This window comes from Trachypithecus francoisi, unplaced genomic scaffold (genome assembly GCF_009764315.1).
Source record: "Trachypithecus francoisi isolate TF-2019V2 unplaced genomic scaffold, Tfra_2.0 Lachesis_group9, whole genome shotgun sequence".
Classification (NCBI taxonomy): Eukaryota; Metazoa; Chordata; class Mammalia; order Primates; family Cercopithecidae; genus Trachypithecus; species Trachypithecus francoisi.
The window spans coordinates 52,025,009-52,036,205 of record NW_022681474.1 but is presented as its reverse complement, the minus strand read 5'-3'; the positions used below and the strand labels follow the sequence as shown (position 1 = coordinate 52,036,205).

Below are 11,197 nucleotides of genomic sequence, written 5' to 3'. Positions count from 1 at the left end.
AGAGTGAGACTCCGTCTTAAAAAAAAAAAAAAAATAGTGGCTTCTAGGATGACTGGGCAGTGACTCAGTCTCTCCTTGACTGGATTCTGTAACTGTCCAGCAGAAATGCTTATCTGATCTCTGTGAGAACAGGAAGCAGCTCAGTTGGGGGCCTGCCTTGTTAAATTCTTCATCAAACTGCTTATCTGCCCTGAGTCCTGCAACAACGTCTCAAGAAAAATCCCAAAAACATGCAAAACAAATGAGGGTCCTCCTTTACTGTGTTCTTGAAGTACTGAGGTGGCTGAAAGGTATATATAATTTCTGGGAAACAGTTTTTTAGGAAACGTAGCACAGACACTAACTATTCTTCCAGAAGAGCCCCTTCCTGACATGAAAGGTCTTAGTGTGAGACAGAAGCATCTGATTCATCATGGGGACCTATCCAGCCAGCAGCAGGGGCCCCAGTGCCAGTGTCCGCCTCAGCAGAGGAGACACGGGGGACATGCAAAGTGTTTCTGTTGAAAAATACTTCACCTAGGGTGATTATAGTTAGCAGCAATGTATTGCATATTTCAAAGCAGCTAGAAGGCTAGGTGCAGTATCCCATGCCTATAATCCCAGCATTTTTGGAGGCCCAGGCAGGCCGATCACTTGAGGTCAGGAGTTTGAGACCAGCCTAGATAGCTTGGTGAAACCCTGTCTCTACTAAAAACACAAAAAATAAGAAATAAAAAACTAGCCAGGTGTCATGGCCTGCGCTTGTATTCCTAGCTACTCGGGAGACTGAGGCAGGAGAATTGCTTGAACCTGGGAGGCAGAGGTTGCAGTGAACTGAGATCACACCACTGCCCTCCAGCCTGGGTGACAGAGCAAGACTCTGTCTCAAAACAAAAACAAAAACAAGAAAACAAACTAGCTGGAAGAGGGGACTTGAAATGTACCTAACACACAGTAATACCAAATATTCAAGGTGATGGGCACCCTAAACACCGACTGATCACCACACATTCTGTGCATGTAATAAATACTCAAATGTACTCCATAAATATGTAAAATATTTTATATCAACAAGAAAACACTTTGCCTAGTGTTTCCCTCCAAATGGGAATAAATCCAGGGCTCGATGTACAGATTTCATGGCTTTTTATTGGGACTCAGGAAGGGTGGGCTGTGGTAGCAGGTGCACTCACTGTTCAAGTTTGTTCAGACTCTCTGCTGCATGGGTCATGGCATTTGTGACTGTGTTGGTCACTGTCTCAGTAACTTCCTTCATCTTTTTGTCCGCTGACTCTTGGGCTTTCTTTACAGCTTCGGCAATGGCTGTTGGAAAGAAAGAGGAAGAATGTCCTAGTGATCCACCCGCTGAACTTGTGTCCCCTTGAGTGGCTTGTGGGATGTGGTCATCTTAATGGATTAGTCCCTGGAGTGGCCTGACAGGACCAAGGGCAGCAGGACTCCTGGCAGAATGAATTTGAATTTGGTTTTAATTTCCCCAACAACTTGTATTTCTTCAACTGTGAGTGAGACTGAGCATCTACTGGTGGGTACATTGCCTGCTTGTCCTTTTTTCTGGAAAATGCCTGCTTATGTCTTTTGGCCATTTTTATATTGGGTTGTTATATTGGATTATCATTTGTATTACAAATATTTTTTCATCAGTTTGTGATTTTTCTTTTGGCTTGGTTTATAGTTTGTTGTTGTTGTTTTGTTTTGTTTTGTTGGCTACAGAAAATTTCGAAGTTTTGGATTGTCGAATTTATTTAATATTTCCCTTATGGCTACTCGTTTTTTGTCATAGTTCTAAAGATTCTCCCCTCTCCAAGATTAGGCCTAAGTCTCTTATGTTATTACTATGTCTAAATGTTTATGATGTCTTCCCCCTCAAAAATTATGTTGAAATCCTCAGTCCTAATGTGATGGTATTCAGAGGTGGGGTCTTTGGGAGGTTGAAATTAGCACCCCATGTAAAAAAGATCACAGAGAGCTAGCTCCTTCCACCATGTGAGGACACAGCTAGGCCCATGCACGAACCAGGAAGATGCCCTCACCAGATGCCAAATCTGCCAGTGCCTTGATCTTGCACTTCCCATCCTCCAGGAGTGTGAGAAATAAATTTCTGTTGTTTCTAAGTCACCCAGTTTATGGTTTTTGTTTTTGAGACAGAGTCTTGCCCTGTCACCCAGGCTAGAATGTACTGGTGCAATCTCAGCTCACTGCAACCTCCGCCTCCCAGGTTCAAGGGATTCTCCTGCCTCTGACTCCTGAGTAGCTGGGATTACAGGCATGTGTCACCATGCCCAGCTGATTTTTGTATTTTTAGTAGAGACAGGGTTTCACCATATTGCTCAGATGGGTTTCGAACTCCTGAACTCTGGTGGCCCATCCGCCTTGGCCTCCAGAAGGGCTGGGATTACAGGTGTGAGCCACTGTGCCTGGCCTGTGGTATTTTATAACAGCAGCCTGAGATAAGATGGTTATCTCGTAGTAAGTTAATAAATTCATTTATGTAAATTTAAGACCTTCATCTACCCAGAATCTATTTTGTTGAAACAGAATGAGATATACACATGCTTTGTGCATAGTTCTACTCATAGCTCACACACATCAATTTAATATTTAACACAGAATTTTACATGTTAATTTTTTTTTTTTTTTTTTAATTTTTTTTAGTTGGAGTCTCACTCTGTCACCCAGGCCGGAGTGCAGTGGCACGATCTCAGCTCACCGCAAGCTCCGCCTTCCGGGTTCACGCCATTCTCCTGCCTCAGCCTCCCGAGTAGCTGGGACTATAGGCGCCCGCCACCGCACCTGGCTAATTTTTTGTATTTTTAGTAGAGATGGGGTTTCACCATGTTAGCCAGAATGGTCTCAATCTCCTGACCTCGTGATCCGCCCGCCTTGGCCTCCCAAAGTGCTGGGATTACAGGCGTGAGCCGCTGCGCCCGGCCGTGTTAAATGTTTTGTCCCAGTGTGCTGTCACATAGTCTTTTGTGACTTTGTCTTCTTATCATTCCACAGAGAGAACCATCTAGACAGTGCCCTAACGCAGTATGCTCTGTGGCCTCCGATGAGCATAGATAACTGCCCCAGCTGAGAGGCTCTGAAAGGCTGCAACATCAGGGGCAGTGTTTGACCTGGTCAGTCAAAGAACAGACTGGCCCAGCACCTGGCTTCCCTTCCTCCCTCCCTGCTTCCCTGCCCGACCTCAGCCGGCTGTACCTTTCTCTCCAGTCTCCTTGGCATGTCCCACCACCTCCTTCACCACTTCCTCCACGGCATGAACTGAACAGAGGAGACAAGTCCAGGGTGAGGGCTCAGAGCAGGCCCACTGTCCCCGAGTCCAGGGTGAGGGCTCAGATCAGGTCCACTGCTTTCCCAGTCCAGGGAGAGGTCTCAGAGCAGGCCTGCTGCCCTTGAGTCCAGGGTGAGAGTTCAGAGCAGGCCCACTGCCCTCCCAATCCAGGGTGAGGGCTCAGAGCAGGCCCACTGCCCCCCAAGTCCAGGGTGAGGACTCAGTGCTGGCTTATCCTCACAACGGACCTATACGTCCCTGGACATCCAAGGTGGGGCTCTGGGATGCCACCCCCAGCCAGGACAGACTGGCTCACGAGAAGGACCTTCGTCCACAGCAGGCTTCATTAGGAGATGCTGGGCCCTGGCTGCCGGAAGACGAGCTCAGTGAGCCCCATGAGGGCATGGGTCCCTGAAACCCCTCGGCCCTGCCCGGCCTGGAATGGCAATGAGCAGGCCATCTTGCCAGCTGAGACATGAAGCCCAGGCTGGGCCTGTGTGCCAGGTCACACCCCTTTCAGGATGTGCTGGTGCCTGCCTCGGGTCAATTTCCAAAGCCTCATCCAGTAAAACCACATCTCTCAAAGCAATTCCTCCGACAAGAGGGAATTCTCGGCCTACTTCAGAGTTTTTTAAAGTGTAGGTGGTAGCGTGCTAGAACTGAAAAATTTCGGAGTCAGAAGAAATGGTTCTTACTCTAACTCTGGGTTCCCTCATCTTTAGAATGGTAATTTGTTGGGATGATGAGACCCAACACCAGGTCGTGGGGGCGACGAAGTCCCACAGAGACAAAGGAATGAGAAAAAGACAGTTTGAGAGAGAAATTGGACGAGGGGGCCATCGCACGTGTGGAGGCTGCAAAGGCCCCGAGCTCTGGGAGCCCACGCTATTTATTGGTGATCTAGCAAGGAAACAGGTGGTGAGGATATGGGGGTTGAAAGGAAAAGGTGTATCAAGTGAATGAGAAACGTTATGGCTACTTGAGATAATGGGCATACTAGAAGCAAGGAGCCAACAAGTCTAGCAGACATGCAAGCCCTGCCTCAGTTTCTCTCCCAACACTCAGCTTTTCTCCCAACAGGAATCATAGAAAACTCAGAGGCTAGTGAAAGGTTAAAGCAGGTGGTCCACACCAGTTGCAGAGTCAAAAACAAAATACGCGTCTGCTGCCATTTAGAAAGAGGACACAAACTCAGGCAAGACTGTTTTTCACACAACCCACGGGTGGGGCCTGGCTGGGCCTCCCCACGCACAGCTGCTGACCTCTGCATACAAAATACACTTCGGGACCGGGCGCGGTGGCTCATGCCTGTAATCCCAGCACTTTGGGAGGCCAAGAGGAACGGATCACTTGAGGTCAGGTGTTTGAGACTAGCCTGGCCAACATGGTGAAACCCCATCTCTGCTAAAAATACAAAAATTAGCCGGGCATGGTGGTGGGTGCCTGTAATCCCAGCCACTCAGGAAGCTGAGGCACAAGAATCATTTGAACCCAGAAGGCAGAGTTTACAGTGAGCCAGCATCACACCACTACACTCCAGCCTGGGTGACAGAGCAAGACTCCATCTCAAATACAAATAAAAATAAAAATAAACATGCTGTAGGGGACTTGGATGAAATTGAAAATGTCCTTTTTGACTTTGAACAGATCAGACTTGGTGACTTGTTAAGAAATCTCTGAAGCTTTAAAGTTATGGTAAAAATAAAAATCCACCTTCCTTTTCCTGCATAGGTTATTCAGAATAGGCTGTTTTAACAAGAAAGGTTCCCCAGATTTCCAGAGGGAAGGGTCCAAGCTACCAGTGTTCACCCAGCACCCGGACTCATGCCCTGCCCCCAGGAGACCTCCCCAGCTCTGCACCTCTCAACTCCGTGCTGTCCTGGTTGGGCTGCAGACCAGGGTTCCTGAGGGGCCAAGGCCTCCCCCCAGGTCCTCACCTGCCTACTAAGATCCGCCTCCAACAGACCCAGTCTGCCCCAGATCCCCCCAGCCCAGGTAGAAAGGAGTCCCGGGTCCTCACTGACTCCCTCGGCGGCCTTCTCGGTGCGGTGGGCCAGGCCTTCAGCAGCCAGTTTCCCCAGGCCTCCCAGCATCGTGTGGCAGCAGACGGTGGCCAACTAGGATGCTGAGGACTGGCCCAATGTGCTTTTATAGCTTGTTATACAACACGCCCTAGCCCCAGCCCAGTAGGAGGCTGGACAGGTGCGTCAGAGAGGGCGGCAGCAGGAAGGGGCTGGGCGGAGCCGCCCCGGCACTGGGGTGGGAGCATCCCCTGACAGCATGAGGCTTCTGTGACCCTGTCCTAGGGACCCCGTGAAGGATAGGGGCAGGGAGCAGGGCTGAGGCTGGACAGGAGAGATCGGGACATGCCTCTTCCTTGAGGCAGAGGGCCTGAGTCCCAGGCCCACTGAGACCAAAGCTTCCCAAGCCTGGGCACTGATATGTACCTGGAGACAAGGCCTAGGATTCCAAGCCTGCTGCTCAAGGTCCCCAATGTGGCCCAGTAAAGGTTTGGGGGTTCTATGGGTCTGGAGACCTGGGCAGTGCTTTGGGTCATGAACACAAGTGGAGTGAGGGTGACTGCCCTCCCCATTCCTGGAGACCCTGGCTCTGTAGAGCAGTTTGCAGCCTCCATGGGATAGGTGGGGTGTTCAGGGGGGCATAGCACTGAGCAGAAACGTAGTCACCTGGTGCTGCTCAGCTGATGCTCACTCACCCTAGAGGCTCTGTGACATCAGCGGTGCCCTCCTATCCCCTGGCTGTCCTGGAGGAGTAGACAGAGGCCTCCACCACCACTCAGGGAGATGCTTCTGGCCCTAGTTAGAATCCCTGAGAAAGCAGCTTTCCTGGCTCCTGGCACATCGCATGAGGAGTGGCAGGGCTGCTCCCTTGTTACCCATGATGGACAGACATGCCTCAAGCCATCTGCCACATGCTGCTTCCCTTAGTCACCAGCCCAACCTGAGCCTCCGTTTCCTCATCTGTAAAATGGGGATAGCGTGCCTTCCTGGCTGTGTCACTAATCATCCCTGAGACAAAGCATGCAAGCTCCTGGTAAACACCTGTTCCCTCCACTCCTCACTGAGGAGCTGGGAGGTGCCCTTGGGCAGTGAGATCTGACAAACCGGTGGGGTGGGCCAAGGAGTGACTAGGACATGAGGCTGCCTGGAGGCAGAGGGCTGGGGGATGTGACTTCCGCTGGCCAGGAGCCAAGGAGAGGTGTTCCCATGCTCCTACTTCTGGGGTACAGGCCTGGGGCAGGGGTCTGAGGCTCTCTCCCCAGTGCAGGCTCCTGGAGCTGCTCTCCTGGATGTGTCAGAGCTTGATCAGTTTACTGGACTGTGGGCCCTCCCAGCCTGGGACTCGGGAGCTGAGACCCTCTTGCATTCCCGCATGGTGTTTGGGGGCTCCAGGGCTACAATCAGTCCCCCTAGGGTGGGCAGTGGGTATCGTGGGCAGCAGGACCTCTGGGTCTCAAGGCCACGGCCCCACACATGCCATTGCTGTCTCCTTTGGGCAGGGGTGAATCGGGGCTTAAACAATTTAGAGGGGCCCTCCTTATGAAAGGGAATTCAATCATATGATTCTTGCACATTTTTCATTTATATACGTATGAACTTCTGGACCCAGACAGGGCTGTGACAGTGGGGGTCCTGGAGCTCAGGCAGGTCCAGATGACCCTGTCCTCCTTTGTAACAGCCAGAATCCAGGATGTTTTGCCCAGGGCATTGGGCTGGCACTGCAGAGGGTTGGGGGCAGGGGGACTCCTGAGACAAGGCTGGTGGGAATTGTTCTAGGAAATCTCAGGGATGCTCCCTGGACCTGTCAAAGCCCCTTCCCTGCTCCTTCTGAGGCTGTGTGTCCCCCACCCCCACAGGGGTCCTTTCTATGCCTCTTCCCCTGACAAGTGTCATCTGCCTGCTCTAGAATGGTTTTCAGACCCCACAGACCCCCTCCTCATGAGCTCCCACCCTAGGGTACTCTGCACCAGTCCCCTCTCTCAGGAGCTCACCAGCCCCAGACAGCCTGTTGTCAGAGCTCAGCCACACAGCAGGACCCTGGCCCACTGCCCAGCCCAGAGCCAGGCCCACCACAGCCTCTGGGGACAACTGCCCTTCCCACCACCCCCTCCACATGGCCCCTGCCCATGAGACCCTGTCCTGATAATTTAATGCACTGCCTTGGTGTGAGCACTGCCATTCTAATGACAACACACCATGGCCCTAGACCTCCTGGGCAAGGCTGGGTCCAGACACAGATCCCGAATGCCCAAGGGGGAGAAGACAAGAGGCCTGGGGAGGCCCAGGTCCTGGTGCCCTCCCACTTGACCTTCCAGCTGCTGTTGCTGTGACCAGATCCCTGTCCACCCAGCCCAGCCCATGGACCCCAGCAAGCCATCTGTGCCTCATAGAGGGCAGACCCCTAAGAGGGGGACCCCTTTGTAGCCAAAGAACCTGAGATAGCCCCAAATCCTCCTAACTATGATGGATCCTGGTCTGAGGGGCTGGGCTCAGGTGACTCCTGCAGGGAACTTCACGTGCCTGGATGAGGTCAAGGGTGAATTAGGTGTGGCCTGCCCTCCACCACCCCATCATGGAAGAGGTTCAGCCCACAATGGCCCAAGGGGGCCACCCTTGGACCCAGGGACCCAAGTCAGCATATCCTGAGTCAAAAGGCCAAGTCCAGCCTCAGGCAGGGAGAATCTGGCTTTGACAGGAGCAGATACATTCTCAAGGTGGAATTTGCCCAACAAACTAGCTTGGGAAGGGACTAGCTGGCTGAATCACTGAGTCAAGGAGAGCCAGTGTTTCAAATAGCAATTTGCCAACTTAGCAATGACCAATTCTGAAAAACAATTTGTTTATTTGAAGTACTTAAATACTTAGGCTGTCTCATGTCTGAAGCCTGATGATACCTTGTGTGATTTAAAGGACAGATATCACAAATGCCAAGAGTTTTCTGGCAGTCCATCCTGCTGGTGTCTTCTCCCACTTTTGTTCTGTGGATTTGAGCTCACAGCTTGTGCTGTGCCCACCGCCTGCCCATCCTAACGAGAATCCCAGAGACTTGGCTGGCCAGTCACCAGAGGAAGAGGGGCCCGGCAGCACGCCAGCATCCACCCACCTGTGGGTATCAGTCAGGCTCCTGGTGGAAGCCAGAGGACGTATTCGAATGGGTACTTGAGGAAAGGGCCTGTAATCCCAGCACTTTGGGAGGCCAAAGTGGGTGGATCACCTGAGGTCAAGAGTTAGAGACCAGCCTGACTAACATGGAGAAACCTCATGTCTACTAAAATAAAATACAAAATTAGCTGGGCATGGGGGCACATGCCTGTAATCCCAGCTACTCGGGAGGCTGAGGCAGTAGAATTGCTTGAACTGAGAAGGCGGAGGTTGCAGTGATCTGAGATGGTGCCATTGCACTCCAGCCTGGGCAACAGAGTGAGGGATCTCAAAAAATAATAATAAAAATAATAATTATTATTCTATTTTGAATTGTGGTAAAATATACACAAAATTTACTACCTTAATCACTTTTAAGTATACAGTTGGAACAGAGGTCAAGGAGAACCCTTGGGTTGGATAATATATATTCACATTGCCATGCAACCAATCTCCAGAACTTTTTCATCTGACAAAACCAAAACTCTGTATCTGCTAAGCAACTTCCCATTTTCTCCCTTCCCCATGTCCCTGGCAACCCCTGTTCCACTTTGTTTCTATTAGTTTGCTTACTCAGTCTAGATGCTTCACATAAGTGAAAGAACACAGTATTTGTCTTTTTGTAACTGGCTTATTTCACTTACCATAATGTCCTTGAATTTCATCCATGTTATAGCATGTGTTAGAATTTCCTTCCTTTTTAAGGCTGAAGAATATTTTATTGTATGTATATACCACATTTTATCAATTCATCTGCCTATGGACAATTAGGCTGCATCCATCTTTTGATGAGTGTGAATACCACTGCTATAAATATCAGTGTACAAATATTTGTATGAGACCTTGCTTTCAATTATTTTGGCTATATATCCAGAAGTGATATTGCTGGATCATTTGGTAATTCTATTTTTAATTTTTTGAGAAACTGCCTGTTCTCTGGTGAGCAGGTCTATATAAACCTACCTGCAAAGGCCAAGGAAACTGAGATACCAAAGAAAGAGGCTGACAAATGAAGTTTCTCAGAAACATACATTTAATAGGCATTTATGAACAGAAACCAAATCAGGGATGGCACCAAGACAAGATGGTGGATCCCTGCACCATTACCCCCACCTTCCTGACCAGGGCTTATATAGCATAGAGAAAGGGTAATGCGTGCTTCAGTAGGGATGTGTATGGCCACGCACGGTGCCTCATGCCTGTAATCCCAGCACTTTGGGAGGCCGAGGTGGGCGGATCACCTGAGATCAGTTCAAGACCAGCCTGGCCAACATAGTAAAACCTTGTTTCTACTAAAAATACAAAAATTAGCCAGGCATGGTGGCAGGCGCCTGTAATCCCAGTTACTTGGGAAGCTGAGGCAGGAGAATTGCTTGAACCTGGGAGGTGGAGTTTGCAGTGAGTTGTGATTGTGCCACTGCAGTCCAACCTGGAGTGAGACTCTGTCTCAAAAAATAAACTTTTAAAAAGATAAAATAGAAATCGTAGATGAATTCTTGGAAGTGGGATTAATCAGAACATGGCAGATTAGCATCCAAGATGGAATTGCTTTATTCTCATTCAAGGTTTCCCTCATTCTTCATTCTGACCATGCTGGTCACCTTGCTGTTTGTTCCTCAAACACACATCAAATGCTTTTCTGTCTGTCTTGGCAGTCATCCTGCCACCTATAATGTCAGCACTGCTTTCTGTCGTCCCTTCAGTCAGGTCACTGTTCCAATGTCAGCTCCCTAGAGAGGCTGTTCCTTATCATTCTACCTAAAATAGCCCCCAATCACTGTGTCCCTTCAGCCTGCTTCCTCTTCCTGCTATTTCGTACTACCTGAAAAAATACTTAAGTTTGAACTTCCTAGAACATAAGCTCATAAAAGCAAGAACTGTGTTCCACCTGTCCTCTCCTCTACCCCAGCACTTAGAAGAGGAACAGAGACAGCATCCAGTGAATGTTCATGAATCGAGTCACTGCTTGGCAGCATTCAGCACTGTGACCACAGCCTCGCCTATCTTCAACTCTTTCGCCTTTTCTTATCCTCTTCTGCTTTTCCTCTTCCCACTCTAGTAGCCACTCCTCTGGGGGCTTGTCCTTTAAATGATAATAGTCCTTACCGACCTATTTTCCGTCCACTTCATCTGTTTTTGAGACAGGGTCTCACTCTGTTGCCCAGGCTGGAGTGCAGTGGCATGAACATGGGTCAGTACAGCCTCCACCTCCTGGGCTCAAGTGATCTTCCTGCCTTAACCTGCCATGCCATGTAACTGGGGCCACAGGTATGTACCACCATGTCCAGCTAATTTCTTGATTTTTTTTTTTTTTTTGGTAGAAATGGGTCTCACTTTATTGCCCAGTCTGGTCTTGAACTCCTACACTCCAGCAATCCTTGCAACTTGACCTCCCAAAGTGCTGGGATTATAGGCATGAGATACTGTACCTGGCCTTATTTTTTCTTTTCTTAAGATACAGGGTTTCACTATCTGGCCCAGGCTGGACTCAACTGCTGAGCTCAAGTAATTCCCCCACCTCAGCCTCCCAAGTAGCTAGGGCTAAAGGCATGAAACCACCATGCTTGGCTTGTCCAATTTCATTCTACACACTCTCTCAGTATTTAAAGAGCTGTGTTGCTCTTCATTCCACAGCTCTACGTCAGATTCATGCTCTAGTCCTGTACATCCAAATGATGACTAGACGCTGCTGGCTCTGCTCTCTCAAAGGCACACTGAGCTTAGCCCATCTACAAAACTCTCCCTTTTCCAATCTGGCTTT

General features: G+C 49.7%; 1 protein-coding gene across 1 annotated transcript; it reads right to left on the bottom strand.

The window, feature by feature from the left end:
- Positions 1 to 1,032: 1,032 nt before the first annotated feature.
- On the bottom strand, positions 1,033 to 5,418 carry LOC117082383 (protein FAM25A-like). The gene is made up of 3 exons (XM_033209037.1): positions 5,295 to 5,418; positions 3,202 to 3,264; positions 1,033 to 1,302 (listed from the first exon to the last, which is right to left on the bottom strand). Exons 1-3 carry the CDS (start codon positions 5,365 to 5,367, stop codon positions 1,169 to 1,171), a joined length of 270 nt encoding a protein of 89 aa, XP_033064928.1. The 5' UTR covers positions 5,368 to 5,418; the 3' UTR covers positions 1,033 to 1,168.
- Positions 5,419 to 11,197: the final 5,779 nt, after the last annotated feature.